This window comes from Phocoena sinus, chromosome X, assembly GCF_008692025.1.
Source record: "Phocoena sinus isolate mPhoSin1 chromosome X, mPhoSin1.pri, whole genome shotgun sequence".
Classification (NCBI taxonomy): Eukaryota; Metazoa; Chordata; class Mammalia; order Artiodactyla; family Phocoenidae; genus Phocoena; species Phocoena sinus.
In genome coordinates this window covers 67,571,060-67,583,734 of record NC_045784.1, presented here as the reverse complement: position 1 = coordinate 67,583,734, position 12,675 = coordinate 67,571,060, and the positions used below count along the sequence as shown (strand labels likewise).

Below are 12,675 nucleotides of genomic sequence, written 5' to 3'. Positions count from 1 at the left end.
TTGGCATTCAATTGTTTGCCGTATTCCATTTAACTCAAGTTGTGATAATTTAGTCATCATTTGGCATGTGAGAATAAGGAATTCATTTATAGACTTAAATGGTGTGGATTCTGACAAGATTAACAACATTAGCTGGTAGTATTTGTTTTATGTATTTGTGTACTCCTATATTAGGTGCATATATATTGATGACTGTATCTTCTTATATTGATCCTTTTACCATTATATAGTGACCTTCTTTATTTTTCTTTATGACCTTTGTTTTAAAGTCTACTTTGTCTGATATGAGTATTGCCACTCTCACTTTCTTCTCTTTTCCGTTTGCATGAAATATCTTTTTCCATCCCCTCACTTTACAATCTATGTGTGTCCTTTGCCCTAAGGTGGGTCTCTTGTAGGCAGCATATTGTAGGCTCTTGTTTTTTTTCATCCAGTCTGCCTCTCTATGCCTTTTGATTGGAGCATTCAGCCCATTGACATTTGGGGAGGAGTGAGGGAGAGGGATGGACTGCGAGTTTAGGGTTAGTAGATGCAAACTATTACATTTAGAATAGATAAACAACAAGGTCCTACTGTATAGCACAGGGAACTATATCCAACCTCCTGGGATAAACCATAATGGAAAAGAATATTAAAAAAGAATGTATATATGTGTATAAATGAGTCACTTTGAAGTACAGCATAAATTAACATAACACTGTAAATCAACTATACTTCAACTAAAAAATAGAGAAAAACAACAACAACAAAAACTTTAATTGGAATTAGTATGGCAGCCAGATCCCCACAGTTCCAAAGACAAGAAAGTGAGAGAAATTGATTCTGAAAAACAAGAAGTTGCTGCTGGGAAGGAGCAAGTACAAGAAAAAGATTAATCAATGAGAACCATTTTTTATTAGATGGAAATATGTTCACTATACTGGTTGCAGCCCAATGAGCAAGTAGCAGGTTACATTTTGAAATTTAAAAAAAAAAAACCATGCAGGAAATATTTGCCTTTCATAAATGGGCACTAACGATGGGCATTATTGCTATTCTATGATTCTAACACAAGCATTACATATTTATATTGAAAGGGTAACAGCAATATCTGCTAACTTGAGACCACGCCTATAGCACATATGTCCAACATCAGCAAAGGCCCTTAGAGATGTATGGGTGACATTCCTAAAATACAGCATGGCATTAAGAAACAGAAGATGGCCAAAGCTTTAAAAATTCAACAGAGAAGTTAAATGCTAATTTATGTGACTATTCTTAGAAGTCTGACCTTTTCCAAGATGATCTATATTCAGAGACTGTGGGGTCTTAAGCAGCTCTAGAAGTTAAAGAATAGTTGAAGGATAAAAAAAAAATAGATTATCTTTATAACCTTGAAACCTGGCTATGTTACATACTAAAATAAGAATTGTAGCATAACCAACCACTTCACTCTTCTATCCTTTTCATAATTTAAAATGTGTTTCCTCCTGCATTATCCTAAATGATCCTCACAGCAGCAGCATGAAAATATTTTACCATTCTACTGAGGAGAAAGTGAGGCCCAAGGAGATGAGGTGACTTGCTCAATGTCACAAACCTAGCAATTAATCATATACTCCATTGGTTGTTATGAGAGTTTGGGTCTATTCATTTGAAAAATAGAAATAATCTTTGCCCCTTCTGTGTGACCACATTTCAGGAAAGATACACTAAAATAATACATTACTATTCCATCCAGCACGTTGCACTTGGTAGGTAGATGTGTCAGAGCAACCATTGGTTCAAATATCTGTGTGTTATGGATCACAGGGCCAGACTAGCACAGACTCTAGGCTGAATTATCACAAAGGTGATGGCAAACATAAAGTAACTGTAAAGAGAAACATCTTAGGAAGCTGAGATTTCCTCAGTCTACACTAAAGGTTACCTCATAAATGTTAAATTATAATGGCCACACTTGAGCAAAAAATAAGTAAAAGAACATAAAACACCAATGTTTCTAAGCAAACTCATACATCTGGCCCTGTATAAGGCACAGGCTCCCCACTGTTCCCTTCCATCTTCCTTCCCATCTGCAGCTTATCCAAGAAAATGAAGGCTGTTTTCACAAAGTTGCCACAGCTATGCACTTCAGAGCCAAGGAAACCTCGGTGGGAAAAACTACAACCTGGAATTTCTAGGACAGAGGGGTGGTGACTCTCAACATATTCAAGTCATTTTAATAAGTATATGAATAGACGAGGGATTCTCTAGCACAAGCTGGATTTTTGGGGTAAGTGTTATTATCTTCACAAAACAGACCCCTTTACTGTCTTTGGCAGCAGGACTATTTATAAACCCTTTACCACTACTACTCCTAGTCACCAACCTCCACAGCATGAATTTCATATGGAAAGGTACTCTATCATTGTCACCAACCAGGGAGAACTGACTTTTAAGAAATGGTATGATTACACTGGCTGCTCATGTAAATGTTCCAAAAATGGTTTCTAACTCAGCCCCTTTGAGATTATTGTTTTTTGTTTTTTCACTAGAGCTGGGTTAACATCTGGCTAAATTTTCTATCTTCTATCTCCAACCACACTTCCACCTCCCTAAACGCGTAGGTACACACACATCCCTGCTTTTCTCGCTGTGGATTTCACAGCTGGTGGCTGAAAAGAAACAAGTTCTAGGCTGAGACCTTGGTCTGGATTCCCTGGTCTCGGAGAGTGAAAGATCTGAAATATTTCAGGGATTTTCTATGAGCTTTCCATACTCCTCTGTCTCATGTCCTACCTGCAAAATGAGCTTTGAGGAGGCAGGTGTCCTGTATTTCTGATTTAGCATTGCTCTGTGATAGGAAATTAAAATTACGAAACAAAGAGATGTCAAGGAATGAAAAAATATGTTGAGAGAATGAACCAAGTAATTCTAAACGTGCTTCTGAGTGTTTTTTAAAAGGAAGGTATTATTGTAAATGTACAGAAAAGTCCTGGAACTGTGCTTTTGGGTACAGAGAGGAGGGAGCTTGAACTGGTGCCAAGTTACAGTTCCCTGCCCCGCGGGAGGCCAGGTCCAAGTTTGGGAAAATAGAATCAGGGACAGGGGCTATTGTGGCCTGTACAGAGGCAGAAAGACACGACACAGCAGGCTTCCTTCCTGTCTTGCTCTTATCTGAGGGAGCAGAGAGCGAGGTGGGAGCATGCCTGGAGTGCAGGTGAGGAGTTTTCAGTCCAAGTCCACTGGCTCCACCCAGTTTCTCTCCTCCCACTGTCAACTCCCACCCCCATTCCAGTACTTAGACACCCTCCCGCTCCTCCCTCGGCCCCTGCTTGGGCCCGCCCACGGTCTCCCACCCAGCTTGTGACTGCGTCATAAGTATACCCAGACCTGGGCTTGCAGTAGTGTAAAAGCAGACGAGGAGAAAGAAGGTGCGGCTAGGGCTAGCGCTATCTTCTCCTCTTCCAACCTGCAGCCCAGGACACTGATTCCAGCAGCGCCTTACCGCGCAGCCCGAAGATTCACCATGGTGAAAATCGCCTTCAACACACCCACAGCGGTGCAAAAAGAGGAGGCGCAGCAAGACGTGGAGGCCCTAGTAAGCCGTGCGGTCCGAGCTCAGATCCTGACCGGCAAGGTAGCAATTCCCATTCCACCCCTGACTGCCTGCCAGGGTCGGGAAGGTGGGGGTGGGGGTGGTTTGAGGGGAAGGAAGGGGAAAGGTGAGAAAGGACAAAATGAAAGCTGCTGCGGAGTTCCTGTGTTTCCGGCGGTGCTCTCTGTGCTGTCTGTTGGGTTTGCCCGGTCACCCCAACTCTGTCCATTCGCACCACCTTCCGCTTGCGGTTCCCCAAGTCCCTTAGCATCTCCGTGCGTCGCGCCACGTTCCGTGGGTCCCAGCTCACGTTGTACATCGCGGAGGGATGTTGGAGGGAGTTTGAGGAGAACTCTTGGGACCAGATGTCACCTTCTCCTGGGGAACATGTGGGTAGCTAGAGATCAAAGAGAGGCACGTCACACGGTCAGCTCCAGGGGCACACACATCTTCCACAGGGGTGGAGAGGACAAGCAGGGTGAGCAAGGACACGAGATTTAACTCTTCTTTCTTCCCTTTCGACGTGTATGAAGTTCTATGAATCTTAAGGCTTTCTAGGATCCCTGAGTGTTTGTGGAGATGGAGCGGGGGGCAAAAGGCAGCTTTGACTCGATGCGATATGGGTTGGGGCAAGTGTGTGTCTGTGCCCGCCCGTGTATATTTTCAGTTTCTCCCTGGTCACAGGAGGTATTAAGCATTCTGTAAAGGAGCTGTCAAAACTGAAGTTGGTCTTAATTAGATTTTGAGATGTTCACTGTGCCCTCTTACTCCAAGAGCCTTGTATGTTTTCAGAGTGACATTTCCTAAAGAAAACACTCTTCCGTAAAAGAAATTTTGAGGGGTTTTGTTTTTCTCTTTTGTTTTTCTTTTTAGTACAGTACTTCCTTTTTGAGTGATATCCCCTCTGCCTACCCTCCCCCACAGAAAGATCTGAAGCAAGTCTGACCTTGTAATTTAATCTTCTAGCACTGCCAGGAACTGGGGGAATTTTCCCCCCAAAAATGTTAACCATTGTTCATTTAGTCCAATTTCTATCTCCTTTAAACATCTAACACGTTTTCAGTGTTTGTAAACTACTCATTTTCCTCAGTAAAATTTCAATGTTAAAAGGCACAATCGTATTTTTTTCTTGTTATACAAAATCTGTGCATTGTTGGAGTTTGCAAATCTGCCCTAACTTGTCTTGTTCTCTCTATAAAGTTTAAACTTTTGTGTTCAGAGTGGAGATTTGAAAAGATCTCTGAGTGAAATGAGAATCCATGTAGTAAAACTGATTATGCACACAATTTGAAAAGCTAATGAGCTTTTGCAGAATTTTTATCACGGAAACTTTCAATAGTTAACCCAGCAATCAAACTAGCTGTTGTGTATTACACATTTCAGAACTCAAAAACACCCCCTTGCATTGTTGAGGTTTTGATTAAATGGTAGAAGGTCAAATATGTAACTGTCCTACTTACTTTGTAAGGGAAATATGGCCAGATTTTTTAGGGGAGTTCTAATTAGATGCCAGTAGTTAAATATAGCCACACAATAATCCTTTATTTTCCCACATCACCACAAACTCCATGACTTGTTGAATTCAGTTAATATGCAAGCAATACTTCTACCAGGCCTGAGGTGTTATGAGGAATAAACAAAAATAAGCATACGACAAGATCCTGACCTGGCCACCATAAGACACTGATTTAATAATACTTGGCACATTGTATTGTGATGTATTGATCAGCTCATCAGAAATTGAACACAACAAAATAGTATGTCGGAGGTTGTGTACAATGACTTTAAAATACAGTTCAGAGGGAAATGAGCTGTGGTAAGTGACAGCCCCTACCACACTGAAGTTTGGCAAATTTAAATGAAAAAAAAATCCTTATTCCTAGTCCATCATCCATCCATGGGCACTTAGATTGTTTCCATATCTTGCCTACTATGGTGGGAAATTTTGAAATTGACACTCTAATGCTTAGATCTTGCTTAATAATAACCCCCCTGAAATATTGGAAGGAGAAATGAAATTGCAGTGCAGATTGCTCTTCTCATATCTCAATGACAAGAAAAATAAATTAATTCCTTTGAGAATTTCGAACTAAGTCATTTTTGTGACTTTTAGGAAAGTCACTTCATTTTTCTGGACCTCAATTTAATCATCCAAAGTATAATTTCTAAGCCCTTAGCTCTAGATTACAGGGATTCACAACCATAATTTATAGCCTTTGTAGTGTTAATCTTAGGTTATTTTTTAAATAAAAATTATTTTAAATTTCTGAAAATTATTGGGACAAGGAAAACCTTCAAGGCTTATAGAGTATTAGTGGAGGGTTTGAACTTAAGTAAACGTAGCTAAGAAAATTTGAATACCAAATTTCTTTGAATTTTAAAGAGAAATCATTTTTGAAGCCATTTATGAAATGATTGCCTTTCCTTAGAATCTATGTATTTGCTTTCACCAAATTAATTAAAGTTTAATTCTCATTAAGTAGTTATGGAAAAGAGCTAATGGCCAGAAAGACTTAAAGCAATTCTATTTACATACCAGTCTGAATGATTTACCCTCTGATTATAAGAGAATAGATTTGCTGACTTCATTCATTATACCCTTCAGTAATACTGCTGCTTAGGGCATATTGTGACATAAAAGAATGAGACTGGAGGGCCCCTTGGTCCACTGCCCTGAGAAGCGTACAGAGTTAATTGGTTACTTGTTTGTTTTGGAGTCCCTTGTTCCAATTACTAAACAAATTATGGATTTAACAGAATTTTACAGTCACTGTTACACTCAAAGCTTTGTGCCTAGCTATGACTGTACTTTAAATCTACTGTTTTGCCCAGAACTTAGAAAATGTTATTTCATTCAAGCAATACACAGCCATAGAATATTGGGGGATATTAGGAAGACTAATTTCTCATTAAACTTAGGAATATTCTGAAATAGATCTCATCTTCAATATTTTAATTTCTAAAATGGGGGAAACGGTATATACCTACTTTATAGAATTCCTTCCTATAAAAGTTAATTTTCAAAAACAGCTTTTTGAAAATCAGTTAATAAACCAAAGGGTATTAATTCACCTCTAATTTGGCAAACAAGTTGATGTACAAAAAATACTAAAGAAACAGTTGTATTCCAGAAAGTTAGTGATTATATCACTGTACAAGTCCAAAAAGTAATGGCTTCCATTTATTTAAAGAGGATAACTTATTGCATAAATGAATGGTTATTTTCAGCTGACTTTAGAACTGTATACTTTGAAATAACTTTATATCTATATTTGGGTTTGGAAATGCCAGAAAAAGGTTATTATAAATTGGAGATTTTCACATCTATTAAACATCAGAAAGTGTCTTGAAATGATTTTAGGCTAGGGTGAATTAACATCTTTTTAAAACATCTTAGGTTTCAAGGGTGATAAATTGTACACAAAAGCAACTATGTGTCTAAAAGCAGAATCTGTTTTCTTTTTTGTTTTTGATCTTGCTTTTTAATAAATAGGAACTCCGAGTTGCCGCCAAGGAAAAAGAGGGCTCCTCTGGGAGATGTATGCTTACTCTCTTAGGCCTTTCATTCATCTTGGCAGGACTTATTGTTGGTGGAGCCTGCATTTACAAGTACTTCATGCCCAAGGTAATATTAATGAAAGTTATTATATTTTGGATTACTAATTGCTATATAGTTAGCGAAAACAAATAATTCTGTCGTGGTCCCCAGATAAATGAAGATTTAGGGAAAGTTTTCAAATTACCTTTTGGTATAAAATTGATTTGTCTTCATGGTGATAATTGTAATCAATAATCCTCAGCTTGATAAACAGGACAACGAACTGATATGAGTTTGAGAAATTATTCAAATGTCACGGGAGTGAGTGTTAGAAAGTTTTGATTTTCCCTTTTTGTCTTTTAGAGTACCATCTACCGTGGAGAGATGTGCTTCTTTGATTCTGAGGACCCTTCAAATTCCCTCCAAGGAGGAGAGCCCTACTTCCTGCCTGTGACGGAAGAGGCTGACATTCGTGAGGATGACAACATCGCAATTATTGATGTGCCTGTCCCCAGTTTCTCTCATAGTGACCCTGCAGCAATTATTCACGACTTTGAAAAGGTGGGTTTCTCATTCTTATAGGTATTTCTGAATTTTCTTTTTTTTCGTAAGTTTATTGGTATTAAATCTGTTCATAAATATACAACTTTTTGCAGCAAAGCCTTTTTCATTCTTTTGCTACTGAGTATACATTAGTTGATTTTGAAAGGTTGTAACTGCTTGTTCTAATGGTCATTGGAAAATCTGCAGCATTGATACTCTCTGAATCATGCCTAACATTTTCCCCCTCCCCAACAGGGCATGACTGCTTACCTGGATTTGCTGCTGGGGAACTGCTATCTGATGCCCCTCAATACCTCCATTGTTATGCCTCCAAAGAATCTAGTGGAGCTCTTTGGAAAACTGGCAGTATGTATTTTGGATGTCAACTTTTTATATAAGCAATTACAAATAATTGCTTCCTCATTTTAAAATTAATTATTTGAGCCAAAACATTCCATTTCACTAAAATAATTTTCAAATAAAAGATATTCTGTGAACCTAAACTGCTCTAAAAATAAACTCTATTTAAAAAGTATATCTGCTATAGGTGAGAAATTAAATAGCATTTTTAAGAATTTCTCTTTCAATCTTTAAAAAAAAATTTTTAGAGTGGCAAATACCTGCCTCACACTTACGTGGTTCGTGAAGACCTGGTTGCTGTGGAGGAGATTCGTGATGTTAGTAACCTTGGTATATTTATTTATCAACTTTGCAACAACCGCAAGTCCTTCCGCCTTCGCAGAAGAGACCTCTTGCTGGGTAGGCAATTTATTTCTTCCTTCACCCTGTGTTCTTGAGACAGTGAAGGAGAGTAGGGGTGGAGTACGGGAAAAGTAGAGAGCAAATCTAGATATATTTTTATTTACACAAAAATGAAAAAGCCACTTTTATTGTGCATTTCCTCACAGGTTTCAACAAACGTGCCATTGATAAGTGCTGGAAGATTAGACACTTCCCCAACGAATTTATTGTTGAGACCAAGATCTGTCAAGAGTAAGAGGCAACAGAAAATGAGTACACTTAGTAACAGGAAGTCGGAGATTTATAATATGACTTCAACATTAAAGTGTGTGGGATACTCAAGATATTTACTCATGCATTTACTCTATGGCTTATATCAAAAAGAAAAAACAACTACTAACCACTGCAAGCTCTTGTCAATTTTTAATTTAATTGGCACTGCTTGTTGTTTGAAACTGAAATGAAATAATTCTTATGTCTTTTTTTTTAATTTATAGGGTTTAGATTTCTGAAAGCAGCATGAATGTGTCAGCTGACACCCTGACAATGAATTCCATCCTTTGTGTGTGTGTGTGTGTGTGTGTGTGTTTAAGTAAGCTCTTTAATCATATGGTAGAACATGTTCCAAATTTAAAATATTTAAAATTGTTTTTGACGTTTTGTGTAAAGCATGTCAAATTACTTAATATTGTTAAGTGTTTTCCATTTTGTGCAACTTTCCTGAATTTAGAAATTACATCTTTGCATTTCTGTCAGGTGCTCTGTAATAGGTCTGATTTATATGTAAAAATCTTTCATAAAGAAGTCATTTTCACTAATGCAGTGATTCTTTCTCACTGATAACCATATTGTGAATTCCACAAAACTGTGTAAGTGCTGAATGCTATAAGGAATTTAGGTTGTATGAATTCTACAACCATATAATAAATTTTACCATATTTAACCACTGGTTCTCATTTGAAGGATACTTCATATGAACAATTTACGTTACTTATTTAGCTTTGGTGTACCTGCAATAAATCTAAAATTATGAGCCTAGCTTTGCCTTTACTCCCACCTCTACACATTTATATTTTATAATCTCATATTTTACCCCTCTTTTGATATTATATCAATTACTCTTTTATAAAGACCCTATAGTTAGGTTACATGTAAATTCAGCTATTTGTTAAAAGCCTTCAGGACCATAGCAATTTCAAACCTTTAATGTGCTTCCTTTTTCATAAAAATTTAAACAGTCATATACAGCTACAATAGGTCACTAAGAACTAACCTTGGATAAGGTGTTGATGACTTTTAATAACTTCACATGCTGTGATCTCTACTCTAAGAGTATAAACTCCATACAAAGGGGGCCAGTACTTTAGACACTTTCTTTTGTGTTAGGTTAAAAATTGTTCCTGATATCACTGATCACCTGCTGGTAGTGATTGTTGATTAATTTTGGTAGCTAAAACTGTACCCAGTCAAATCCATAGCCTTAAATACTTTCTTTAAAAAAAAAGAAAATACATTAACTAAATATTTTTCAAGAATTTAGAAATAAAGCAATTACACAAACCTTTAAAATGGAAAAAAGCATGCAATAATTAGAAAATAATAACAGTAGCTGAAAAATTCAAGAACTGTTTCCTAATAGAGAATGAGAATATTCAAAAGGAATGCGATAAAATTATACACCCATTCCTTGTATAAAAGTATAAAAATTAGGAAAAGGGAGATATGGTTTTTACATATTTATCTCAAATAGTCAGCATCATGACTAAAGATGATATTCAAGAAAGGATGCTGGTTATTGTAGCTATTCAATGTTGTTTTAGACATTCAGGTCAATGCATAATATGTGAAACAAATAGCAAGTATCAATTTTTAAAAGGTGATGAAATTATGATTATTATCCTATGGGATTTTACATATAACACATTAGTGGGTTAATTGAAAACTTTTAAAATCAATAAGAAGATTCTGTATAATATAAACAAATGTCAATGGCTTTTCTTTCTTTTTTTTTTTTTTTTTGCTGTACACGGGCCTCTCACTGTTGTGGCCTCTCCCGTTGCAGAGCACAGGCTCCGGACGCGCAGGCTTAGCAGCCATTGCTCACGAGCCCAGCCACTCCGCGGCATGTGGGATCTTCCCAGACTGGGGCACAAACCCATGTGCCCTGCATCAGCAGGCTGACTCTCAACCACTGCGCCACCAGGGAAGCCCCCAAAGGCTTTTCTTTATATCACCAACAACCAATTAAAAAAGTAATACAAACAGGTGAAAAATATTTTATTCATAATAGCAAAAGGGACATAAAATAGCACAGAACAAGAAATTTATGGATTTATTATGAAGAAAACCATAAAACATAATTAAGAGATACAAAAGAGTTGAGTGAATGGAAAGGGAAGAAAGAGGATTACAAATAAATAAATTGTTTCCCAGTTAAATTTATTGGTTTAACCCCATTCCAACCAAAATTCCCAAAGAATGGCTTTTGGAACTTGACAAAATTATCTAAAGGTTCGTATGGAAGCGTAAATAGGTGAGAATACCGAAAAAGGAAAACGAAAATAAAAGAGTAATTGGAGGGAGGATTTTCTTACATGAATAACTTTTTTTTTAAAGCATTAATTTTTATTAACAGCTAAAGATTTCAAAATGTCATTTTTCCTTTTAAGATTTCATAAAAGTCTTTATTATGTGTTTCCAGGAGAAAAATACACTCATTTAATTTACTTAGAGATAAATATAATCCCTCTATATTTCATCATTAACCTAGTACAACTAATTCCTTAATGTCAGTGACTATGCAGGATTTTTCCAGCCCTGGTGGCCCTCAGGCCCACTCCTCACCTTTCTCTGTTCTGCTCTGTATCACAGGTGCCCATGTTCTCTGGCCCCTGTGTCAGCTGGCTTCCAGATGGGTTTGGCGAATGGGGGGTACTGATGGAGACTGGAGGCTGGGATACTGAGAGATTGGAAGGAGAGAGGAAAGAAGAAATCAGGGTCTTTGTCCCTCCTTCCTCTCTGCCTCAGGAGGCAACTGAAGCAGCCACTGGCTCTCCTGTCTGGTCCTAGCTCCCCACTGGGGAGTCCTACCAGGATTCCAGCTTTGTCGGGTATGCCAGTCAGGGTCCAATCAGGAGAGAAAACACCAAGTAATGTGAATGGAGAAGGTTTAATATAAAGAATTATTCACTATAATAGACACTGGAGTAATGCAGGACTAGCCAGTAGGAAATGAAGAGAAATCTAAAGAACACAATAATAGCAAATAAGGAGCAGTTACAACTCTGGGGCTCAGAGAGAGCAAGTATGATCCACCCCCGGCTCACCAAGACTAAGATCCAGATCTTGCTGGAGACAGAATAGCTATGGCTCACTGGATGGTGGAGAAGCTTGCTATGGCACCACACCAGCAGAACTTGCTGAGATACTGAGGGAAGACAGCTACAGGGAGATGCCCCACCTCGTAACTGCAAAGCCATTCTAGGGGATGCTAGAAGAAACTACCCACAGGGAGGTACTGTGTGCTATTGGCACACAGTAGCAGATAGTGCAGAAACTGCGTGCACTGCAGGAGCCGGGAGCTGTAGAAGCAGCATATACTTCAGGAGCACCAGTGAGACAAGCACATGGGAATCAAGAAGAGAGAGGAAAAAACCCTCCTCCTGCAATGTCTCTCCAGCACCTCCTACTGACAAAGCTTAATATCATGCCAATTGACAAAGGAGAAACACTTGGAGGGAGAAATATTTACAAGGCCTGTATTACTTTGCTATAGCTGCATAACGTATTACCACAAACTCAGTAATTTAAACAGCACAGATGTATTATCTCACAGCTTCTGTGGGCTAGGAGTCTGGCACATTTTGTATAGGTTCTCTGCTCAGGGTCTCATAAGGCTGAAATCAAAGTGTCAGCTGGCTGCCTCCTCATCTCGAGGCTCAAGGAGGAAGTGATCATTTAGGTTGTTTCAATAATTCAGTCCCTTCCAGGTGTAGGACTTGAAGTCCTTATTTTTTGTTGGCTGTCGACTGAGGACCACTCTCAACAAATAGAGACTGCTCTTGCTATGTCACCCCCTCAACAGGCTCTCTTAAACAATGTTTTTTTCTTCCAGTTTTACTGAGATATAATTGACATACAACACTGTATAAATTTAAGATGTACAGCATGAGTTGACTTACATGCATCATGAAATGCTTATCACAATAAGTTTAGTGAACACCATCATCTCACATAGATACAACATTAAATAAATAGAAAAAAAAATTTTTCCTTCTGAGAACCCCTAGGATTT

General features: G+C 38.1%; 1 protein-coding gene across 1 annotated transcript; it reads left to right on the top strand.

Moving 5' to 3' along the window:
* The first annotated feature begins 3,350 nt into the window (after positions 1-3,350).
* ITM2A (integral membrane protein 2A) lies at positions 3,351-9,327 on the top strand. The gene is made up of 6 exons (XM_032619720.1): positions 3,351-3,601; positions 7,053-7,184; positions 7,461-7,658; positions 7,896-8,006; positions 8,249-8,399; positions 8,549-9,327. The coding sequence occupies exons 1-6, from the start codon at positions 3,491-3,493 to the stop codon at positions 8,635-8,637; spliced, it is 792 nt and encodes a 263-aa protein (XP_032475611.1). The 5' UTR covers positions 3,351-3,490; the 3' UTR covers positions 8,638-9,327.
* Positions 9,328-12,675: the final 3,348 nt, after the last annotated feature.

What these genes read in the sequence shown, in the direction of transcription:
- ITM2A (XM_032619720.1), top strand. Translation starts at nt 3,491, where the DNA reads ATGGTGAAAATCGCCTTCAACACACCCACAGCGGTGCAAAAAGAGGAG. An exon ending in ACAAGTACTTCATGCCCAAG is followed by an intron (nt 7,185 to 7,460) that starts GTAATATTAATG and finishes TTTGTCTTTTAG; the next exon opens with AGTACCATCTACCGTGGAGA. An exon ending in AGCTCTTTGGAAAACTGGCA is followed by an intron (nt 8,007 to 8,248) that starts GTATGTATTTTG and finishes AAAAATTTTTAG; the next exon opens with AGTGGCAAATACCTGCCTCA.